This window comes from Podarcis tiliguerta, assembly GCF_965153285.1.
Source record: "Podarcis tiliguerta genome assembly, chromosome: 2".
NCBI classification, from domain to species: domain Eukaryota; kingdom Metazoa; phylum Chordata; class Lepidosauria; order Squamata; family Lacertidae; genus Podarcis; species Podarcis tiliguerta.
Window position 1 is genome coordinate 65627864 of NC_139535.1, and position 25000 is coordinate 65652863.

Sequence of the window (25000 nt, forward strand, 5' to 3'; positions counted from 1 at the left end):
GAAAGTGCTACTGAAATACAAGCAGGTGGACCTTCTCCCCCCAGCCTCTCTCCGCCCGCCAGGTTGGTTTGCTCCAAGGCCCCCTCCTGCCGTCTTCATTCACCCTCTATAGTACACCCTCAATGATGTGCAGGCTCGCATCTCCGACACCTGCCTTCCCATCTGTGCCCATCTTCCTCCTTTCTCCTGCTGGCTCACTCCCAACCTCTTGCCTCCTGTTCGGCCTTCCCAAGCCTCTTTGACCCCTTTCGCTGGATACAGGCCCTGCATCCCTCGCCCCACCAGATCCTCCTAAAATTGACTCTCTGTTCTGTAGTTGTTCCCGAACAAGCCAACGACAACAAAAAGGCTTCCAAAGAAGCTTTTAAGGGTTGCCATATGTCTTCTATCTCTAGGACATGTCCTGTTTTTCATGGGTATGTAAAATGAGAGTCGTCCTTGCGATCCATAGTTAAGAGTAGAAGTCGGCAAATGTATCTTTTTTTTTGCTCTCCAAAATATGTGCATTGGAATGGCTCTTAGTTTGTTTTTTTAAAAAAATGTTTTCGGGTGTTTTGATTGTTTTATGGTTTCTGTCTTTGCCGCCCTGGGCACCTTTAGGAGGGAGGGCGGAATATAAATTTAATAAATAAATCTATAATAACATAAGAAAAAAAACTCCGGTTTGGCACACCTTCCCATAAGGCGTCCAACGCATTCATAGGAGAATTTCCCCGTGGAAAATCGAGCCAGCCCCCTCAAGACGTCCTGACATAGGACGATCAGTGGACGCTATCGAGGGCGCCAAGTTGAGGTCGCCAAGTTGAGAGCCCTCTGGACCGGGATTAGTTCCAGCCTGTGACGTCATGCGCATGCATTAAAGGAGCTTGATGACATCACCCTTCAGCTGCAGCTTCCAAATGATAGACACGTGGGGCAGAAAGAGCGTCTAATTAAATAAGAATTAAAAAATAACCTACTAGGATTAAAGAAGAAAACCCACTTTGAACATACCGTAAGTTTACCATGAATTGCGCGGCAAGATTAATTAAGCACAAACGTGAAATCTCTATATTCTACTGGCGAGTGGGTTAGATGTTTCTCGTGGACTCAAATAAGAGCACCAACAACCAGACAGGTCTCTTTAAGGCCTTTATTTCTGATATCCTACGTCCACACATGTTATATGGTCGCAATTCCAGATTGAAACGTATATCGTGCGTGAGTGTGCGTCCTTTGATGCTTCTGCTTTAAAAGGGAAAAAAGGCAAACCTATCAGAACCGTTTAACTAACGAAATCTTGCTCATCTGCCATCCTCTCCATCCATTCCTCCATTTGAACCGGCGCGCTTCCGTCATACCAACTAGTATGAGTGGGAAAACATATTACAAGAGATAAGGTCCCCTACAGTGGTACCTCGGCTTACTTAATTCGTTCCGTAGGTCCGTTCTTAACCTGAAACTGTTCTTAACCTGAAGCACCACTTTAGCTAATGGGGCCTCCTGCTGCCGCCGCGCCGCTGAAGCCCGATTTCTGTTCTTATCCTGAAGCAAAGTTCTTAACCTGAAACACTATTTCTGGGTTAGCGGAGTGTGTAACCTGAAGCGTTTGTAACCTGAAGCGTATGTAACCCGAGGTACCTCTGTACTTCACTGGACCCCCTTACTTTATACAGATGAAATGGCATGGGAGAATACAGGTTATGGGCTGTATCCAACAAAGAGTAGAGACATTAAAGTCAATGGAGGCAAATTAGTGGTGCTCATCCATAGTCTAGCAGGACTAGCACTGGTTAGCTACAACAAATTTCCTTCTAGAGGGTTTACAAATTCGTAAAAGAGACTGCCACTTGAGGAAATCCTGTAATCCTATTCATGCTGACCTGGAAGAAAAATCCCAAGGAAACCAATGGGAATAGCTTCCCAAATATGCTTAGGAATGCGTGTGAAACAAAGGCAGGACGTTTAAGCGCGCTTCCTCGCAAGCCCCATTGAAAGCTACGGACGGCCTCCAAAGCAAGGCAAACACATTTGGGATCGGCAGTCATGTTTTTAATAACGTGCGCCGCCTTTTACGACACCAACCCTGTAAGGTGGGCCAATATCTCCACTTTCCCTATTGGCTAGAGATAAGAAGCGTCGCTTGGTGAGATTCGAACCCGCCACCTCCTGGTTCCCAGCTCCGCCGCACCAAACTGCTCTTGGCTGGCGAGAGAGGCGAGACGGGTTGAGATCGACCGCGGTGACAATCGCAGGCTTCCTCGGTAGTTTTTCCACTCGGCTAAGGCTGCTAACCAACCGACGGCGGTTGTTTGGTTGTTTGGCTGGGAAGATCTCTCCAAGCCACAAACCCCGGAGGCTCCGCTGGGAGATTTCGTTGAAAGCCACGGGTGGGTCTCTCTCCTCTCTCTCTCTCTCTGCAATGGAAAAGGCTGGTGTAAGTTTTGACAGCTCAAAGAGGAGGGAAGCAGGAGCTCCGCTGGCACCAACCGGCTGCCTCCGGATGCCCCTCCGCGCTCGGAAAACATGACAGGCCGACACGGATCTATTTGAAAGGCGCCAGGAGGGGAGAGCGAGCGCCGAGCACCGGCCGGGGACCCTTTGGGTTGCGGAGTCGCACCAGCCACTTGGCAGAGCCCAGCGCTGGGTGCCACTCTTTTAAGGGATCGAGGGTTTAATTCAGACTCCTAGACCCCTCTACAGGAGCTGACGGGGGCGGGGGGACTAAACGCACCCAGTTTAAAATATCACTTTTACGCACTCGGAGATTCAATACCATTGCCCCTGTTACAGCTGATCTGCGCCTATGGACGTCTGTGTGGGGCGGGCCCACATCAAGGCAGCCCTCTTCCCACCTCCCCAAGTATGCATCTGCGCCCATCAGTTGCTTGCAGTTTGGGGTTTTCAGACACCACCAGGCCTTGTAGCTCACGCATCCAATCCCCTTCAGTGAAAAGAAACTGATTTCCAGAAGGGGATAATTGGGGATGAGGGGTTGCTTCTTTTGGAAACAACCCCCCTTAGCCCATGAGAACGTTTTCCTGGCCAGGAAACTCAGGCAGCCACACTCGATCGTGAGCATCGCTCCTTGAGAGTAAGCAACGCTGCATAGAATCAGTAGTGTTCCAAATAAATGTCTCCCCCCCCCCCCAGGAGGGCTGAGGTGTTAAGCAGATGCTATTTCGAAACTGAGCAAAGAGTTTCATATCAAAGGGTCAGGCTGCAAAATGGGTCAGGGAGGAAGAGAACAGGATAGTTAGAAGTCGATGGATCTTCCTCTCGGCGTTCATTCATCCTGCAGAACTTTGCATTCAAAGAGATGGTCCTGCAGTGGACTGTGGTGGCCGTACTTGTTCTGGTGGGACCAGCGCCCAGCCACTTTACAAGACTGCAATTCTCCAGGCCTCTTTGGACAGGCTATGATTTTGAAGCTGGTTTTAAATTGGCTGCAGGAGTGTCAACACTGAAAGGCAATCATGCCAGAAGACCCTGAGCTGTTGCATCTTTGGCACAGGAGGTCGTGGTTTCAAAGAATTCTCTCTTAGCTTCTGAAAGTTAGTTCCTCTTTGGTGGCTGCTTTGGCTACTGACTAGGCCCTATTAAATAAAGAAGTCCACTCGGTTCCTCTAACTACTGATTGTAACACTTAATACAGGCACTGGCGATTCTGATTTTAATTGTATTTTATATTCTCTCTGACACGGGCTGTTGTATTTAAAAATGTTGTGACCTGCCCTGAGGTTCCCATGTGATAAGGGACGGCATATCAATCCTATTAATAGATATGGTAAAAAGAAGTGACCTTAGGCAGACAAAAGTTCTGATTCCATGAGGACTGTCAGCCTTTCAGTAAGCCACCCAGAGTGGCTGGGGAAGCCCAGCCAGATGGGTGGGGTATAATTAATAAAATGATGATGGTGAAATAATAGTAGGAAGGGGGAGGGATGGAGCTCAGCAGCAGGGCAGGTGCTTTGCATGCAGAACTTCAGTCCCCAGCATCTCCAGGTATGGCTGAGAAAAGAATCCCATCTGAAACCCTGGAGAGCACCTCCAATCAGCATAGACAGTGCCAAGCTAGATGGACCAATGGACTGACTTGATGAAAGGCGGCTTCCTATGTTCCTAGGAAGACTTGCCTCTTCCACTGTTTACTTATTTCATTATTTATTTATTAATTGCATTTATATTCCATCTTTCCTCTAAAGAGCTCAATGTGGTTTATGTTGGAGCCCCCTGCTCATTTAATCCCCACAACAACCCTGCGAGGTACAAGATGGTAACTGGCCCAAGGTCAACCAGTGAGCTTCATGGCCAAGTGAGGATTTGAAGCCCAGAGTCTGGCACTCTAACCACTGCACTATGCTGCTGCGCACGTTGTGGCATATTGCAATTTCAAAGTCCTCAGTTCTTCCCTGTGAAGATTTAAAATGCCCTAGAGATTTACATTTTCCTCTATGTTTTCTTGATTCTGTTATCTCTCTATGCTAGGAAATCTATTCCATTGGCATGGCTCCCCACCCCACAGCAGAAGTTGTCTTTCATTGAGTCACACCACTGGATAATCAAGCTCCTTTGGGGGGGGTGGAACCTGGTGCCCTCCCTAAGTTGTTGGGCTGCAACTTCTATCATATTTAACCATTAGTCATGCTGGCTGGGGCTTATGGGCCACTGCTCTTACCTGCTCTGTCCCCTAACAGATCCACATGGCCTCAAAAACAGTATGCCACAGACTTGTTTCGTCCTGATACAGTGGTACCTTGGGTTACAGATGCTTCAGGTTACAGACTCCGCTAACCCAGAAATAGTACCTCGGGTTAAGAACTTTGCTTCAGGATGAGAAGAGAAATCGTGCAGCGGCAGCAGCAGGAGGCCCTATTAGCTAAAGTGGTGCTTCAGGTCAAGAACAGTTTCAGGTTAAGAACGGACCTCCGGAACAAATTAAGTATGTAACCAGAGGTACCACTGTACTTGGGTTGGAAATGCTGGCAACTAAACCTAGGAATATATGCTCTACCACTGACCCCTCCACAGTGCCTATATTAGGATCTCCTAACCCTAAAAGGTCACAAACTTTCAAATTCAACAGAACTCTTTGTCAGGCTGTATGTCAAGCAAAAAAAAGGGGGGTTGAGGAACATATCATGGTTAGAGAGCCCTAAATTGTATGTTTAAAACACAAATTATGAACAGGGCCTTTTGCAAAATACCCTGCAACTTCTTATTTTCTCTTTTCCTCTGTTTCATTTATTCTTTTTTGCTTAACATCCAGCCCAAATAAGAGTTATGCTGAACTCAAACTCTTTCTCATTGCTTTCTGATGACATGGTTGAAAGGTAACATAGGATTCACAGTTACTTTTTGCAAAAGTTGCAAAGAGAGAGAGAGAGAGCTAAAGCTTCCTTGTCCTTTGCACCTGCCCAAATGCCATCTTCTGTGACTGTCACAGGCCCTGTCTCCCTTTGCCACAGCAGCTTCCCACATCAGGCTTTCTAACACAGACTGCAGCCTCCCTCCCTCCCAGTCCACTCAGCTGATCATTGAAGAAGAGATAAGGGCAATTCAGTCCCTTTGTGTTAACTTTCAGTGAAACAATGCAGAGGGCGTTCCTCAAGAAAATAAACTTCGAAGTCTCAGGTTGCTTGCCCTGAACATTTTCGGTGAAGTCTGTCGATGTTTATTTTGCAGCAAATGAGTTGCGACCCTCTGATTTCGACTGGAGACTTGTCATTTCCCCACCACAACATGCCATTTTTCTAAAAAAGAAAGGGGGGGAGTGGTTGATTCAATCATATTTCTACCGGCAAGCAAATTAAGAGAAAACATGGATTTTAACTGATTGATGCATTGTGCAGTGATAAACACAGACACTGGAAAATTATCCCCTTAGATTTCAGATGAATGCTCTTTACAATTTGATTGCCAATACCAGGGGACAGACTGTGGCTGAGGCGTCAAGAATCTGTCTTGCAGGCGAGAGGTCCCACCTTCAGTCCCTGGCATCTCCAGGTACGACAGAGGAAAGAGTCAGCATAGTGTAATGGTTGTAGTGCTGGACTAGGACCTGGGAAACCAGGGTTGAAATCCTTGCTCAGCCATGAAGCTCGCTGGGTGACCTTGGGCCAGTCACTCGCTTTCAGCCTAACCTACCTCACAGGGTCGTTGTGAGGACAAAATGGGGAGAAGTATTGAGTTCCTTGGAGGAAAGGCGGGATATTAAAGAAGTAAGTAAAACTCCCACCTGAAACCCAATGTAGAGCCTGAAATCCAGGAGACTGCAGCCGTCCAATACTGATTTAGGCAGACCAGTGGTGTGATGGCAGCTTCCTGTGTCTCTGTCACTTCCGTTTCCCAGCTGGTCCAACCAGCTCATGGGTAGTTGTCTCAATGGCACTTTGCCATAACCATGGAAGATCAGAAAGCGAGGGGATCCGCATCCCTTGGAACCAAGCAGTGCCTCGATCATCCCTTTGTAAAACTAATATAAAATTTAAATTAAAAAGGGAATAAATGAGGGCTGGGGAGATTAGAACGTATTGTGTTTTTTTATGCTGGATTTCATTTCCGAAACGAAATGAGCCTGCCTTGGAGGTTACATCCGCTGACCCTTAACTTGTAGGGGGGATGCGTGCGAAGCCAAAGACGCACCGAACATGGTTAGGGACCCCGTTGTGGCTTCACCCAGGAGACAAGACAGCGCGCTAATTATGACACAGGATTATGTGCCGAATTCAATGCATGCCCTCGAAGAAACGAGTTCGTTTTCCAGGTGCCACAGCACTCTTGGTCTGTTGGCTGCTGCCGATTGATAAGCCTCATAGGGGAGAAACCCAGCTGTGTTTTCTATTAGCTTCCGACGTGAATCAGGGGAGGAAGGGGGTTTCGAGACCTAGTTTGTTTGGGGAAATCGATGTTCTTGATTTAGGGTGCATCCTTTCTGAGGGAAATCGGATTTAGTGAAAGAAAGGGCAGGTTGCATTTGTGCAGCCGAAATCTCCAGGCTTGGTTTCACACCTTTCTCGCCCATGCGTTGCTGCTGGAGGGGCGATAAGAGGGGATTAACTCAAGGAGACGAAATTGCCGTGGACTTTGGGAGTTTCGGTTAAGCAAACTGACTTCTGGAGCGCTTGTCTTTTATTTTCTTTTGGAAAACTCCACTCCCAATCCACATACACCCCCACAAAACAAACTGGGCTCCTTGTATCTGAAATCAGCACAGGCAAATATTTTGTCACTTTAAAACACGGTCCAGAGGTCGTAGTTTTGGGACTGGACCCCGGGGGAGGAAGAGACGCAGATAATAAAAGAATAAATACCCCAATGGGGTGTTTCTGAGAGCTCCATCCCATAGCTCCGTTGCGCTTTGTCAACAGAAACCGTCATAACGATGGCAGAGAATGCGGGTCACTGGCGGTGCATTTGTTTAACAGATCACCCGCACCATTGCACCACTTAGGGAAGGGCCGTGGCTCAGGGGCAGAGCATCTGCCTCGCATTGCAACAGGTCCCGGGTTCAATCCCAGGTGGGGCTGGGAATGTCCTGTTCCTGAAACCCTCGAGACGCTGCTGGACTCATGGTCTGACTCAGTAAACGGCAGCATCCTATGTTCATGAAAAATAGTTTCCAAGCGGAGCCACGGAGGAGCTCAAATTTTGAGTTCCTTCACAGCCCATGATGCAGCTGGAGTTAAACTGCTGGGTCCTGTTGGCCTCAGGAACGGGTGTCAAGAGAAAACACTCCGTGTATAGCTCAGGTTCTTACAGCATGGTGCTGATAACGCCAAGGTTGCGAGTTCGATCCCCATATGGGACAGCTGCATATTCCTGCATTGCAGGGGGTTGGACTAGATGATCCTCAGGGTTCCTTCCAACTCTACCGTTCTATGCTTCTATGGATGATTTATCCCCACCCGCCACTTCAGCTTGGTGGATCCGGCTTGCCAGCAGCCTCTGGTGGCACAACCCCGGAGCAAGTCTCTTCTTGACACTCGAACCGCCTTTGGCACCTGATTCCGGAGTGATCCTGGTGTAGGCCACAGAGTTTGTTCAGAGGGACTTGTAGAGCTCAGGAGTTTCCCTGGGCGATCGACGCAAGGTTGTCCCGGCCACCCTGGAAGTTTTTTGCCCCTGTGATTTGAAGCGCCTTTCTAAGCTGTGGATTTAGGATCCGAGCCTAAAGCAGCTGAAAAACGCAGGGATGTTGGATTAAGGCTGGAATCCTAGGCGCACTTACTTACAAGTAGCTTCTAAGGAAATCGGCGCTTTCAGAGCAAGTGGGTGGGTCGGTGGTTTCAAGAGAAGTGAGAGTGAAACGCTGAAGGGCCATTTTAACCGGGGAGTGGTTCGGCGGCCCTGAGTCAGCGTTAGAGCTGTGCGCTCTGGGGTTGTCTAGGAAAAGTCTGTTCAAGACAGTTCTCCAGTCTTCCTTTCGCACATTGGTTGGGGAGGGTGCGATTAAAGAAGAAGAGAGCCCCGTATAGGAATTTAGGAGTTTCCTAAACAGAAACTGACCTCCTGGGGCTCTTTTCCCTTTTTAGAAAACTCCCTCCAGTGACATTTCCCCGCAACATGGAGCATGAAGGTTAACCACAGATTTCTTCTTCTCTCTGAAAGTATTTTGGGCCGAATCGAACCTGTTTTGAACCTGGGAGCTGGGAAACGAAGACACCCTTTAGCTCAAGGGGGGAAGGGAACCCAGGAACCTTGAACTATAGTTTCCAACAACCCTAGCCGGCATGACAATGGCAAGGGGCGATGAGGGCTGTTCCCCACTCTTGCTTTAGATAGTTGTCCATGATTCTATGTAACCCACACAGCCCTTCAAAACACACACATACGCACAGAGAGGTTTGTCTCTGATTTCAGTCTGTTGGGGAGACCATCCTTTCAGCATAGGCACTCGGCTTAGACCAGGGATGAAGGGAACCTGTGACCCTACAGATGTTGCGAAACTCCAACTCCCATCAGCATCCCAGGCAGCCAATGGTCAGGCATGATGGGAATTTTAAGTCAAGCAACATCTGGAGGACCACAGTTTCATCAGCCCTGCGAAGCAAGCAAGATCTTGCAAGGAGTGGCCTTCTCGGCCCAAACCACCTCTATTTGGAACAAGGCCTCCTGATTGCTTTCAAGTGGAATAGTTTCCAAGGAATTGTGCTTCGGCTTGCTGAAGCACTCCCGGTGTTCCTTTTTCCGGGGTTACAGGAAGGATTTGGGATGCTCCACAATGGGGCGGGGAGGAGGCTTCCTTAAACAGGACACAGGGAAAGGTCCGGCTTCGAAGCTGATCTCTTTGTGATGCGATTTCTTTCTTTAACATCTACACTCGGCATTCCTATCCAAAAAATTGCATATTCTGTCCGCAACAGACAAGTTGTAAAGAGGAAGAATGCTAAATAACATTATATCCTGCATTTATTGTTTAGCGTGGGTGAAAGACAAGACAGAGTTGATAGGTGATGATCCTGAGCACTCTCCAGTGTATAGACGCGGAATCTATCCCCAGGCCCACATGCCTCAATCCCAGGTTTGTGCAAGAGCTCTTCCTAGGTGAAGGTGGAATTTAATATGCACCAACACTAAGAGTTATATACAGTGGTACCTCGGGTTACAGACGCTTCAGTTTACAGACTCCGCTAACCCAGAAATGGTACCTCGGGTTAAGAACTTTGCTTCAGGATGAGAACAGAAATCGCGCAGCGGTGGCAGCAGGAGGCCCCATTAGCTAAAGTGGTGCTTCAGGTTAAGAACAGTTTAGGTGAAGAACGGACCTCCGGAACAAATTAAGTTCTTAACCCGAGGTACCACTGTATATAGCCAACTAAAGGACTTATAAATGTAAGGTGGATTCTATGAGACTTATCAACTGGTTTATTGCTATCCGCTGATACCTTTAGTAATGGTGCATGTGCGAATGATATTATAACTAGGTAGGCATCAAACCACAACCGATCTACCGAGCCGGCCTTCTGGAGAGAAACATTTCAACAATGGTTGCCAGAGGATCTGAAAGTGGCGTTGTCTCTTTTTTAGTACTGAGTGGGAGGAGGGAGAGCCAGGCTTTATATTCTGCCCTTGAGCCCCGTTTGGAGAAGAGATTTCAAGGAGTAGGAATAGGAAGAGCCGCTCCCCGATTTGAAATGGGCTTGCAGTCGGATTCAGAAGTTGGCCTCTCGGGCTGAGATGTGTGTGTGAATTCAGGGTGGTCGACAGATCTGTAAACAACTCATTAGGGAGTCACCAAAATGTATACACGCGCGCGCACGTGGCAGCAGCTACGACCTTCCCATCATCATCCAACCTGCCCCAAAAGTGGCACCGGGCTCCAAAATGGGGCGAGATTAGGAGGCCAGTTTTAAGGCAACCAAGAGGCGAATTTTAAACCACAGGAGCAAAAGGGATTATTATTCCAAACTGTAATCCACAACCAGTTTCCCAAGTAGTCCTCCCGAAGTTGCATGGAATGAGAGCCTCGCACGTTGAGGCAATCCCTAATGGGCCTCCCGGTTGACTTGAAGAACGAGAATTTCAGTGCACGTGGGCTGCGATCCAAATGCCACGGGAAGGTCGAGAGACATTCCCACGGAATGCAAAGGCTGCATCCTTAAGCGGTACTGTTTTCGCCTCGCGAGGGAAAACTCCCCAAAGGCTCTACTTTTTAAAGAGATCAAAGGGTCTCAGAAATGAGTCCATCGCTCAGTTCAGCAACACTGGGGGCACCGCAACTTACCCAGGCAGGTGATGGTAGGATCCCGCCAGAAAAGCCTCTCTTTTAACCCAAATAAATCCGCATTAAGGAAATCTCCGGCTGGCCTTCAAGAATAACAATTGGGCAAATTCTTATTCAGCCTCAGGGCAATGCGTGCTGGGGGGGGGGGGGGGGCTGGGGCATGGATTCTTATACCTTCAGCCCAAAGGCTCCAGAAATGGCCAGGGGGGAAAGGCGTTGCCTTTCTTGCCGCATGAAAACAAATTATTTCCCGACTCCGCTCCCCGGTCGCCAGTTTACAGGCAGCTAGGCAAGTTCTTTCACTGATATATTTAAGGATAATATGTAACAAACTGAAAACTTTCCTATGTTCAACCTTTCCACGCCATCATTACAGTGATACCGCGGGTTACAGACGCTTCAGGTTACAGACTCCGCTAACCCAGAAATAGTACCTCAGGTTAAGAACGTTGCTTCAGGGTGAGAGCAGAAATCGTGGAGCGGCAGCGCGATGGCAGCGGGAGGCCCCATTAGCTAAAGTGGTGCTTCAGGTTAATAACAGTTTCAGGTTAAGAACGGACCTCCGGAACGAATTAAGTACGTAGCCAGAGGTACCACTGTATAGCAGTCCCAGAGAGAGTGTTTGGCTGGGGTGCTTTATCCTGCAAAAGGGGTGCGGGTCCTAATTAATACTTTAATTTGCTTTTTCTTTAAAATGTATTGAGTATCACTGTACTTGGATTTTTCGATGGGGATTTATATCCAGGGGTGAAATATGTTCTCCGTCGCTCTTAAATTGATGGAGGGGCGCGGAGGGACCTCCGAACCCCTAAAAGAAGTTAGAACATCATGCCACCACCCTATCCGAAACCAGAGCAACTAGGCTGAATTCATTCCCGTGCTCCCCCCCTCCCTTTAACCTTACACCACGAGCCCTAAGCAATAGCACACCCGTTTTGCACAACGCCATTTAATCCGAAAGAACTACACACCCCCGGCTGGTTTTTGCGGCTTATGTCCTGTGCCTAAAAGTCGTTTAGGCTTGAGCAATCCTATCGGCACAGAAAGTTCTATTGGGAAGGTGAGACATGATAATCCCGAGCAAATCCACACGTGAGCATCGAAATGGTGTTGGGAGCTCATCCCATGCCCCCACTTTTTTATCAGCAATCCTGTGCCGGTTTGCTCAGCAGCAAACCCCTTTGTCTTCAGTCTTCAGTAGGGCTCACTCCCCTGTTTGGGGAAGGAAGCCTTAAGGATCAATTTGGACTATCCCATCCCCGCCGCCGCCCCCCACAAAAGCCGCACAAGCCGATCCTATGGCCGGTTTACTGGCGGCTCAGCCTCTCGGTCTCCAACCAGCCTCGTTTACAGGTAAATTGGGACAGGAGTTCTTAGGAAGGAACTAATCCCCTTTGAAGTGGAGCATGCGCACTGGCAACCAAACAGTGGGCGCCGTATGATGCCACTGAAGTGGGAGGCTTCGTGGATTCCAATAGGATGGGGTTAAAAGCTCTGGCCGTTCCCTAGAGGAAAACCTCCTGGAGACTGGCGGGGGTGGGGTGGGGGCGATCTACCTTTCCCCAGCCCCTCTCCTCCTCCTCCTCCCCCCTCTCCGGTGATGTCAATGCCAGAAGGTCCCCTTTGGCTGGAATGGGACCTTGGCTTGCGCCATAAATCCTGGCAGGAGGCAGGCGCTGATGGAGAGGCAAGAGGAGCCACCTGATTGGCTCCAGGCTGCTCCGGGGCCTCGGTTCTTTTAAAGCCAAGCGAGGGGAGGCGAGGCAAGAGAGCGAGAGCAGCGCCAAGCCACCCGGGAGAGAGGCGAGAGCGCTCCTTCCCCGGCGCGGTCTCTTTAAGAAATGCGCCCCGCCGCCAGCCCCCGAGAGCGCTCGCCTGGGCCGCCGGCTCGCAGGCAGCTCCCTTGAGGCCGGCCCAGCGTGGAAGGGAAGGCATCTCAGCGCGAGGAGGGACGGGGAGGTCTCGAACCTCGGCGAGGGAGGAGCTACGAGACAGCTTACAGACCTACGGGCGCGGGCAGCGCACTCGGAGCTCCCTCGCTCGCCAGCGGCCACCTCGCGCCACTGCGCTCTGCTGCTGCTGCTGCTGCGCTCGGCCCCCCTGCTCTCCATCGAAGGGGCTGGCTGGCGCGGGGGGCTGCTGCCACTGCCCCGCATATGCAGCCACAGCCCGTCGAGGCTTGGCGCCGCCTGTCCCGCAGCGAGCCAAGCCCAGCCCGGAGCCGAGTGGATTTAACCCGTCAAAATCAGAGCAAAACCCCAAAGCAGACTTCTCCTTTTGCAACCGCTGTGGAATAACCCTCGCCCTGTCTTGGGAAAGCAGCGCGCGCGCCTCCCCGAAGGCACAGGCGGGCACAACTGAGTCTTCTTCTTACTATGGATTCCTTTAAAGGTGGGATGAATTTGGAAAGGGTTCCCGACGGCTTGAGAGCTCCCCAGGCGCCCCACGACATGGCTTCCAGCTTCCATTTGCAGAGATCGTCCGAGGCCAGGGAAGCGATCGAGAATTCCGCCAGCGAATCGTCCGACACCGAAGTCCCAGGTAAGAGCTGACGTCCTTCGAGTGTCGTCGTTCTTGGGGTTCTTTGCGTCACGTAAGAAAACAGGGCAAACGCCTGCTTTCCTTACCAAGGGAAGATACGCCGGAGGACTTATGTCTTTTAACCAAATAGGTGAATGCAGAACTATGTTAATCACCGAAAGAGAAAGAGGCGCGGAGGGATTAAAACTTTCTAACATATAGTCGTATATTGCTCTCCACATCCAAGCGAAATATTGGCGTTGCACACACACATAAATTTATGTGCTATAAATTTATTTGAGAGCTGCCATTCCGACTGCGGTTTTTGTAGAATGTTTCTGAAAGCATGTCAGCTCTGATGGGTTTATTTTCCATCCTGGAAACCGTACAACATGTAAAAATATCTCTCTGTCAAAATGGGTGAGCACCCATCAAAAATCAGGAGGGGGGTGAAGGGTGGGAGTACATGAGAGAAAGACTGAAAAATCCAGACATTCAGAATCTATATTATTCCATAGGCTGCCCACGTAAAACTTGGATTATGTTACAATATATCTTCATAAAGGGGAAAATCATTTTTAGAAGATGCCAAAATAAGGGGACGGGTGTGTGGTGTTCTCTCTCTCTCTCTCTCTCTCTGTGTGTGTGTGTGTGTGTGTAGATGCTTATACTGAAACTTACTCGCAGGTAAACGTGCGTAGTATAATCGCAGCCTTAAAGTTAATGCTTAAAGTTATTTTAAGGAGACTTTCGGATTTCTTTTTCTCCCCCCTCCAAACTGTCGGCCTGTTTCAATTTTGGCGGATGTCCCGCATATAATAAGGCCCCTCCGCTGAAAAGGTTATCTTTTATTTCAACACAAAACAGAGTCACAGACACCCAGGCCCTGTCCCTCAAGTCAGTACATACGGCCCTATTCCTTGCCTTGCCATTTAATTTCCAGAGCTCTGTGGTTAAGATCCCGAGAAACCTAAACCACGATTAGAGGCCTCGATGACAGATTGTAACCTGGAAGTGAATGGGGAGGGTTGGAAGCTTAAATGAGCACAGGAAGAGGTTATGGCCGGGATACTGCGTGCACCCTTGGAAGGGAGATCTACTGAAACCTTTGGGACTTGCAGCCCAATTTTATACAAATCTACTTGCGATCAAGGTTCATTGTGCCACACTTCTTTCTGCGTAAGTGTGCACAGGATCGCAGCCTCGTTTTTCAGGTCAATACATATATTGGCTTCATTTAAATTTAAGTATCTTTTGATAACTCTCGAACAACCTCCCGCCCCCCCCCCCGTGCGTTTTCCTTTGCATAGACAGTTGTGACTTTCGACATACGGATCTGTAAAACACACGCGCAGCTATCTACACAATATAAATGATACCGAGAATGCATATACACTGCATAAACTCCCTAGACAAAGGAAAATGGATCAAGAGAAGCAGGACAACTTAAAACAAACCTAGTTTGTGTAACAAAAGCAGTAAAAAAAACCAGGGCTGGGAATGGTCGTTATTGCCTCTAGATTTTCCCACGGAAATCGATGATTCTGGGCGCTTTGACGAGGTCTTAAAATAATAGGGAGCTTCGGTTTTAGCAGCTCCAGCGCAAAGGAGGCGCCTTAAATCCAACTCACGGAATACAGAAAGAAACCTCCTTCCCCCTTTTTCTTTTCCAAAGGCAGTTTGAAAGCCGCCGGGCCTAGGCTGAAAGGCCGATGTGTCTTGATGCGGGGAGAGGGAGCTGTGGGAAAGAGGAGGGGGGGGACCTTTCCCAGTGGTCGTTGTCCCCCTAAACTGTGGCTCATAAATCCCAAAGCGGTTCAGCGAGCAGGGCCCGCGCTAGTCCACGCCAAGACACAAAGTACCTCTCACTTCTTCTAAGTGGAAAAATGTGCTAAGACCAATTAAGCCTAATGTGTGTTATGATTTGAAACTGTATCAGAGGCCCGTTGGAGAAGGCAGACCCCCCCCCCTTTTTTTCCCCTGTAATGAAACGGGCAAGAGGGATAAATCAAAGGCCAAGATCTCAATCGCCTTGATGGATGGCGCTTCCAAAGATTTATATGTATATAATTTATATGTGTGTGTGTATATATATATATATATATATAGTGTGTGTGTGTGTGTGTGTGTGTCAGAGGCAGCTCTCCTTCCCTCTACCAATTCGAGGAGGCGCCCCAAAGTGAAATCTTCTCCCTGTGCTGCTAGCCAGCCGGACCCTCTTTCCAGGGATGGCGAGCTGGAGGAGCCCAGCCGGGGCTGGAGTGGGTGGGATCTGGGTAGCGATGGGTTTCTGGCTTGGACACCACCAAGGAAACTTTTAACGAGGCGAGCGCGTTCCAGGCCTTGTTTGCTTTGCAAACCGCTTACTGGAAAGAGGGCTATCACAGGCTGCAATAAGGTCATTTACCACTTTGGGGTTTGAACCATGTAACCGTTTGAACTCGCCTCTTTGCTTTCAGAGCTCCCAGATGGACGCAGGAGTCAGTTTAAGCACAGCCAGAGCGGGGGATAGGCATTAATCGGCGACTTAAAGGGAATTGAGGAGTGTTGGTTTTTTGCAGTAGAGCTCGTTTATTTAGGATTTTCAGATCCTCACTGCCCGATACATAAAACGACGTTTCAAAGAAATACATTTCAAGGAAATTAATTCAGTACTAAGCCTTGGATTTAGGATAAACATGCCAGATGCGAATTAAAGCGCATTCACTCTTGTTCGCGTGAGTCCTTGAGGTGTATGCGTGCGCCTGTTTGTATGCGTGTTGTGCGTGCCTTACACACACTGATAGGAGCACACGGAATTCTTCTCGCTCTATAGAATGGCACATAGTTCCCGATCCAAACAAAGTGGGGGGGATTCTGATGCCCCCCACATCCCACTGATTAAACTGTATGCTTTAATTTCACCTTTGAAATCAATGGGAGGAAAGAGCTTGCTGTTTGATGGATCCCGTGCTATGGTTTGGTTTGTTAATTACATAAACACTGATGTGTTGTACATATATTTACGCACGGATTCAATTACAATTTGTGCGTTTCAATACATAGAGAAATTAGAAGGTGACGATCCTAAGTCAATGCCATAGCACTGGGACTTCAAATAATGTTGTTATACATCAGCCTGTTAAAAAAAAAAAAGCAAAGTTTTATGTACGTGAGAACAAAATCGCTCTCATTCTGCACACAACAGCCTATGGCTGAGATCCATAGTCCCTTTGTTTTAAAACTTACTGCAATTATTTTGAGGATGTTACTTTTTTAAAAAGCGTTGTCGAGTAAAATGGGTGGTTTTCATAATATTTGCTTCGTTTGCATAGTCGATTATGTGTGGAGTACACATAATCCCACCTGAAAAGATTTGCATATGGACTCCTGTTTGCATACTACGATTGACACGCGCAACGCATCATCATCGGTTAACACACGTGTCTATTCCTATTGATAAAATACTTCGTAAAATATGAGTTTAAAAACCGGTTTGCAAGCCCGTAAAATTGGAGTGGCTCTGCAATAATGAACGAATATATCGATGCAGAAAAACAGACCACTGGTAACCCAACCCTAAACGTTTCTACTCGGAAGAAAGTGCCGCTGGGTTCAGTGGTTAATATTTGCTGCCACGGATTGCAAGCTGAATAGCTTCAGTTAAGACGAAATGATTAGTGCTCTCAAAGCAACACCTTAGGAGGCAACCCCTTGGGAGCAAGTCCCAATTCGACTCTGGGATTTTCTCTTGAGTAAACAAGTAGAGGATCGTGCTCCATGATAGAAAAAGTTTGCCGGTCTGAAATATGTTTCTTCTACATTAATATGTTAGCACCGTAGTTCCGGTGAACCACGAAATTCACTGAAATCAAATTGCCCTGTCTAGGTATTTCCTCTTATATTGCTTTTAAAGAAGTAAGAAGCCATAGATTTCGCCGCCGCCACCGCCCCTCGCCCCATTGTAGAATGCATTGCTATAAAATGAACGTTGTATAATTTAAGTAGATATACTAATATTATTAAGCAGGAATAAAAATATGGAGACATCGAACCAGCAAAAGGCAATATATTTAACCACTGCCCAGGCAGCACGATCCTGTGCGTATTTATTCGGAAGCGAGTCAACTGAAGGCGAGGATACTTGCACTCCAGGGCGCATACCTATGACATCTTGAAAGTCCTATGGATGTCAGGCAGAGTTCAGAATATGATTAAATTTTGCCAATGGAGTCAATTGAGCTCTTGGCCTCGAAGTCTTCCTTCATTGACTTCAGAGGGTCGTAGAGTGAAGCCCCGGTCTTGATGTAATGTGCCAATAGAAGCTTTTACCAGTTGTACATGCTGTACTGTAACTAACTAGCAGGTATTATGTTTTGCCTTAAATTGTGTGTGCACGTGCACACATCTTGCACTTCGAAACTGAAAATAATTCATATAATTTCCATTTTTGAAAGGCGTAGGTGGGATCAAATGTATTTTGTTTTTGCTGTTGTTGTTTTACTTTATTTAAGGAACCATAGAAAAATAAGGTTCTAAATTTTACTTAACTGAAAATCATTTGACTGTCAGAATCCAAATTCCCAAAGTAGAAATTTAATCCAGTTGTGTGAAAGGCTTCGGGTTAAGTAAATTCAAACTTTCCCCTTGTGGGGAGTATATTTTGTGTCCTGGTGCCTGCTAGGAAAATATCCAAAACCAACAACAACAAAATCGATGTGAATTCTTCATTGTTTTTAGAGACTTTTAAAAAGTGCCTAAAGAAATGGCTTGTAAAGGTTTCCCACGCCTTTTAAAGAAATGTTTTCCCCACCTTGAATCTCTTAAAGTACATTATGAAAACAAAAACAAAAAAAAATCTGTTGTCATTTGCGTAAAAGGAAGACTAGGTCAGGATCCGGGCTGGATTGGCCTTTGCTTTTGTAATGGAAAATCCTTGGTTCTGGGTTGTGTTTGATGAGGCTTTCTAAAACAGACGCGATGGTTCCAGTCCAGGAGCTCTCGCTGCTGTGCAAAGATGCATTTGAGGAAGATTTGGGCCACAAATCCAGACCTCATTCATATTCCTTTCCGAAGGAGAGTTTGGTGGCGCTGACTTGGGCTAGGGAGTTAGGAGAAGCAAGCAGTTTGGACATTTCTATCCCGCCCCCAGCCCTTTCTAATTGTAATTCTTTTCTTTCGCCTCCTTATGCCCGGCCCTTTGCCTTTGCAGAAAAGGAGCGAAGCGGCGTGCAGAAAAGCGACGACGGGAACGTGGATGACCCGGCGAAGAAGAAGAAGCAGAGGCGGCAAAGGACGCACTTCACCAGCCAGCAGCTGCAGGAGCTGGAGGCCACTTTCCAGAGGAACCGATACCCGGACATGAGCATGAGGGAGGAGATCGCGGTGTGGACCAACCTCACGGAGCCCCGAGTCAGGGTGAGCCTCTCTCCTCGGGCGCCCGCCTCCCAGGGTTAACCAACCCAGCCACTTCCCAGGCCTGCCTGAAGACAACTCCGAGGCAGCCCGTAAGAGCCCATCGCCAACTCCCCTGGGCCCTCCCGCCTCTTGGCCGGGCGCGGATGGAGCCCAGGTCGAGAAAGAGCTTTTCTCGGATGTGCGCGTCCCAGGGGACGGACATCCAAGTAAGTTTGTTCCAGAGGTCGCGCGGCCTTCTCCTCCCGGGTAGGTGCGCCTGTGCCGAGAGGAGCGCAGCCTCGAGCCTTATTTAGACACCGGTCTACCAAATAGAGGAGTCCCAGGTGAAATCCGAGGAGAGGGAGCCACTGGGGCAGGAGGCGGTTAAGAGGAAGCGCCCGTTGTTGGAAGATGAGGAAGAGACCCGGGGGATCTGGCGCTGGTGGGACTGTCCAAGGGTGCTTTGTTTTTACAGATCCTAAGCCATCTCTGGTCGATATCACCTTATGCTAGGAAGATCTACAGAAAGAGAAGGGAAGTTCTATAGCTTGTAATTAGAATTAGCTCCTTCGTAGTGAAAAAAGAGGCAGTATTTCAGGAATGGGGGAATCTGCTTTACAGTACTGAAGGCAGCAAAATGCATAATTCCATGCAGGAAAACAAGGCTGAGCTGGGCCTGACCTGATCTGTGCTTGCCATCTCCTTAACCAAGGTAATTTTTGCAGCCCTATATTCCCACTTGCTCGGAAGGAAGTCCCACCGAGGACAGCGAGACTTGCTTCAGAATAAACGTGCACAGAGTTGGGTAGCATGGAGGAGAAAGTCCCCGTCGAATGTTGTGTAGGAGCCGCGCAACTCACTCCTTAGACGCGCGCCTCGCTGCTTACTCCCAAGCAACGGGCTCGCACGCAAGCGGCCTCAGCTTTACTCGGGAGTAAGAAACCAAACGGGATTTACTTCTGAGTGGACTCGGCTAAGCTCCAGCTCCAAGCCTGCTTTAGGAAATCCGAGGAAGCACCCTATACGCCAAGGGTTGTGGGGGTCGGGGAGACTGCGATTTGGGGAGCAAAACCCAGTGAAAACGTGCATGGCGCGCAGTAAATGAGGTGAGGGATCGGGCCTCACTTGGGCGCCTGAGGACCAAAGAATCCACGCGCAACAAACCTTGCGCGTCGGGCTCCCGGCGGAGGGGAAATCCCGGGGCGAGTTCAGGCCGCGACCACAGGGCTGGAGCCAGTTCCCCGGAGGAGCATCAGAGGTGATTTCCCACAGAAAATCAGGATCCGCAGAGTGCAGGATCCAAGCAGCCCCGAGCCCTTCCGAGGCGTCTGGGGCCTCCCGGGCCCAGGGGTAGAGAAGGCGGCAGTGGACAGGCGCCCTTCCAGGCGCGTCGTTGGCCCTTTAAAGCCGCTGGAGAGACAGGCCTCCAGAAACGCGGGCGAGGCTTTATTTAAAACAAAATCACTGGTCCATTGCACTGCTGAAGGCGCAATCCTACGATCGTTAAGGAGCAAGCTCAACCGAGTAAACATGCCCAGGATTGGGCCGTAAACAAATAATAATCTTGAGATCATTGAGACCGCCCCAGATCATTGTCCTTTTCCGTAGCATGGGAAAAGCGGGTCTTGGCCAGGAGAGCCATCGTTCAGAATTTACTGTTCTCTGCTGCATTAATTAAATGCAGCCATTTAATACCAAGCAGGAAATCTATTTTCTCTTCGGGCGATTGCTGGGGGAGAGAGAGAGGGAGCCCAGGCATCCGGGTAGAAAGCCTTTATGAATGCGCTCTTTTTCATGGGGCCATGAAGGGATCTTTCAAAACAAAACAAAAACAATTGTGCCGTCTGATCTAGAAGTGAGGAACTTGTGGGTTTCTTTTTTCCCCCAGGGGAGTCTTGGCCCCGGCCGCTTTCATTGGGTGGTGCTTCGCTTGCGCGGCGTTTCCTTGGCGCATTTCCTTAGATGGTAGACTGCAGCTAACTTGGTCAGTGAGACCGGGAGACACGTCCAGGACAGAGCCCTGCACTTCAGCTCTAAGTTTAAGCATATTTAAACAAACCAGAGGCGGGAAAGAATAGGAGACACCCTCTGAAATGCCTCGTTTCTTTAGCCCTCTGTAGAGCGCCGGCCCACATTCTGGCGTCTACGCATTCTGCGTAGGTGAGCGACCACACCGCGCCTTTAGCTAATGTAGGAGAAGGCAAGGGCCGCGCTCGTTTGCACGTGCTGGGCATTGTGAATGGCGCTTGCCGGACAGAACGTGGCATTTGCGCGCTGTACTTAAATTATTGCAGAAAGCGGAGATTTAAAATAAATTAAGAGGCTTGTCCTGGAGTGCCCTGGAGGAGAACACTGGACACGATCCAGCCCAAAACAAGCACTTCAGAAAGGTGCATTGCTGTGGGTTCAGGTTCACCAGAGCTCACTGAGACTTAATTCCAAGCAACAATGCACTGCTTTGGCCTGGAAGGTCACATTGAATTCAGCGGCCTAGCCAAGTACCTGCTTAACTCTCCCCAGGAAACATAATCCGCAAGGGTGAATTACATAGCGCTCAGTCGGACTTCTCAGTTAAACATAGTTAGGGTTTGTTGCTGGATCGTGCCCACTGCGTGAAAGTAAATCCCGGCGAAATGAAATGCCATTTGATATGTTGCGCTGAGGGTGCTCTGTGTGTGTTAGAGAGAGCTGTGCAAAATCCCTAAAACCAGCAGGGAACCATATATAAAAGGCCCCATTTCCTGTGCGGTTTGTTTTGTTTCGCTTTGTTTTGGCCACCCCTTCCTTATATTCGTGTACATATTGTTTGAACGCCAACAGCCTGATTCACAAAACTGGTTTTTTTAAGCGGATGGCTCCGTCTCCCTGACTGTGCCCAACCCGCTTTCGGTGAGAGTTCATTTCAAGCGCGTGGCCCTAAAACGCTAAGTTCCCCTGGAATTAAAGAAACTACAAATTCAGTGTTCGGGATCGGAGTAACAATCCCATTGGTGCTGACTTTATATGGACTGGGTCTTGTGGGTGTGGGAATGTTGAGGGTGGCAGGAGAGGATATATTGATTATTAATATCTTTCCTAACTTGTAGCTCTAACACACCCCGAAGCACACTTTCGCTTCAAGAGATTTCGTTGAAATCAAAGGATCCGCGACTTCCAAGTCTGTGCGTAGGTCGGAATCTCTAGCGCAGCACGGACAGGATCCGCCGAGTAAACTCGGCTACCAGGGCCAGTTGCATTGGGCTCCCAAGTCAACAAATCATTATGTTCCTAAATCAGTACAGAGATGTTCTCTTACGCCTCTCTTGCCTACAACTGAAGAGGCTGTTTCTGTTTGTTTGTTTGTTTGTTTGTTTGTTTGTTTGTTTGTTTGTAAAGTTTTTCCTGCCCCAACTGGTAGGAAAAAATATCTTGCCGTAGGGAGAGGATTAGTATTTTATTAGACTTTCTCTTTGCTTGTTTTTAACTTTGGATTTTTAGTTTATTGGACTTTTTTGGAGGTTCTCTCTCCGCCCTCTTTTCTTTCTCTGTTTCTCCTCTTCCACCCCCACCTCCCATTTATGAGCCCAGGATACTTCCTTACACTGCGGGGAGAATGAATCCTTCTAGCGCCAGAGCTGCGGGTGCCTTTAATCCGCGCTGAGGATAGTTTGCGACATAACTACAGTGGGCGGAAGCGAATGTCAAGACGCCCATTCAGTTCAATGGTTATGCGTTGCATCCTCTTAAAACCGCGTCATCATGGGCTCCAGCTGGCGACCACCCCAAAGGGGCTTGTATACCGCAGAGGGGCAGGAGATGCGATCGGGGAGTATATGCGTAAACTCAGCTCGGGAAAACGTTAAGGGAACTGCTTTCTTCGCTGGAGGTCAGCTTGGAGTATTGGGGTTTTTGAAACCACAGTGAAGCCGGATCCGATGCACTTTTACTCGGGGGTAAATCACACCAAGTCCAGTGTGACTCTCAAGTCACGCCTGCATGGGATCTCAGCCACCTCCTCCTCAGTCTGCTTAAATCGCCCTGTTAGGCTGATATTCTGTCCACAAGTGGCACTTGCAAAGGAAGCCCCGCTAATTTATTTTCAAATAAATAAATAAACGGGCACTTAACCGGCTTAGGGATCGGGCTATTAGAACGGGGAAATCCGCAGAGGTTTGATATTTATTTCAGAAAATGCAATTAGGCAAGCTCTGTCTCCTCAAAAGTGAATCCCGGCTTAATCCCCGGGAACTGCGCACGAAATGGCAGCCCTTCTTGTGACAAGCAAAAAAAAAAGGGGCTATGGGTCGTTTTTGCAGTGTAGGAAATTTAAGCAGCAACCCTGAGGCTCAGTGACTCGAGAGGAAGTATCCCTGAGGTCAATGGGACGTGTGTCTGAAACAAAGCATGAGCAAGAACGGGGAATATGCTGCATTTTTCCAGGGATGCGTTTAGTCTAGTTTTGGCGCGATCCACCGAAGTGGATCACCTGAGGATCACTAGAAGGCAAGGGACACCTTCCTATATTCTTGCCAAGGGGTGTCCCTCCCCACGGGTTCAATTTCCCCCTAAGCGAGATGTAAGACTGCAGCCTCAAACTCTAGGAACTAGCCCCGTTTTTAGGACTTCATTCGGCTGGAATCGCCCGGTCCTTACTTCTGTCCAAATCTAAAAGAAAGGCCGTTTTCGGAAATCCCACTTTGGCCTTCGTAAATCACTGAGACCTGGACAAAACAAACCAATAAAAACGTCGCTTGCAGATGCCGCTTTTAACCTTTCAGGGGCAGCCAGAAAAATCAGGTTTCCTCCCAAGTAAATTTTGTGATTGCGCTTATTCTTGTAAACAGCTTAGAAGCCACTTTGGCAAGTAAGAGGTAGATAAATCAAAAAATAGACGTGTGGGCAAGTTGAATATTTGGTGTGGAAAAATTTCGGGGAATTCATTCCCATTCATTGCAATTCTTCTCCTTCAGCCTTCTGTAGATAACACATATATATTTAGAAGCAGCCTTAAAACTCAGTTTTGCCAATCCACCCTTAATTTGGAAACGTCTAGAAGCCATCATTAAAACTATTAGCCTCATTTTCAGGAAATTCCTGTCTGGAAGCACCTTCTGAAAAATGAATTACAGGTTTTGAGTGTGTCGCCTTTCTTCGTTTCCTCTTTTATATTTACATCGGATCCTTCCTCCTCCCTGGTCCTTTTCCCCTCACAATTTGCCTTCCTGTTCTCCATGTAGCATTCGAGTTTGTTGCCCCTAAACTCAGACACTGATGAGCATCAGCTACATGCATAATTTTGAAGTAGGTGCCTGAGTCTGAAAGGCCCCCTTGAATGACACAGCAACCATTCCACTTTTTGGAAGGACCTTACTTAAGGAAAACTGGTTTCTGTTAGAAGGAAGAGCTCACTTTCTAAGAGGCCAGGTGGACGTGATGTCGTCTCACATCTGCTTCTTTCCCTGACTCTCCTTAGCCAGGACCTGTACAAAGACCACACAACCCACCAGTAACACAGGCAGTTCCGGAGGCCGATATTTTCCACCAAGGGAGGGGAAGATATTTTAACCTGTAGCAGAAACCACGTGGAAGACATACCTCCCCATTAGATCTGCCGTCTCTTAACAGGACGCTAAACCAGATCCGGCTGTGTCCTGCTTCAGGTTATGAGTTGGGTGTCTTTTCCTGTTCTCTGAGCCCTGGATTTTTATGAAAGGGAACTCAAAGCATTTCCCAAAGATGCACTTTCCACAAATCTGCATCAGGTCCCTCCCCCCTCCTCTTTCGCCGTTTTTTACATTAAACCCCAGGAGCAACCAGCCTCCTTTTGCTCTCCAGCAGCAAAGCTGTAAATTCTGAATATTAAACGCAAAGGCAGATGCTGCATCCATTGAAAAGCGAAGGATGTAGGGGGTGGTTGGCTCTGTGTTTACCTTAAACCTACTTGCCCAGTCCCACTTTTTATGATCTGTAAGGAGGGTGTTTTTTGTTAAAAGCGTTAGCATTGGACAAAGCAGACCAGCTGCCATAGCCAGGACCTGATCACAACAAGAGTACGGTCAAGGGTAGGTAATTCTCTGCAGAGAAAGGAAGTGGGGGTTTGAAATTTTGGAGATCATCAAGAGGAGAGAGATCGGATGCCCGTCCAAAGCAGCAGTCTGCAGGAAGGGATTTATGCAAGGACAAAAACAGCTTACATGTCTTATTGCATGGAACCTCAAAGACATCGTGCTTGGGAGAGGGGTGGCAGATACGGAATTCAGTGTGTTCTTCCTAGGACAACTTTCTCCAGGGCTTTTTAAAGGAGAGCAAGAAAACTTGATAAGGGAAATCTAGAATCTGACATGAGTTCAGACTGGGCACAAATAGATGGACAATGTATTTTCTTCAGTATCCCCAAGAAAGGCACCTAGACAGAGGTTT

General features: G+C 48.3%; 1 protein-coding gene across 3 annotated transcripts in view; it reads left to right on the plus strand.

The window, feature by feature from the left end:
* PITX1 (paired like homeodomain 1) overlaps window positions 1-25000 on the plus strand; it is a 43698-nt gene that overhangs the window by 14289 nt on the left and 4409 nt on the right. For 2 of the 3 annotated variants that reach the window (XM_083428942.1, XM_083428944.1), the window contains 2 exons: window positions 13097-13246; window positions 18417-18622. In XM_083428942.1, coding sequence (XP_083285068.1) covers window positions 13097-13246; window positions 18417-18622 — 356 coding nt within the window. Of the gene's footprint in view, window positions 1-12527; window positions 13247-18416; window positions 18623-25000 lie in introns of those variants that run through there. The other variant, XM_083428943.1, reaches the window with a different exon arrangement.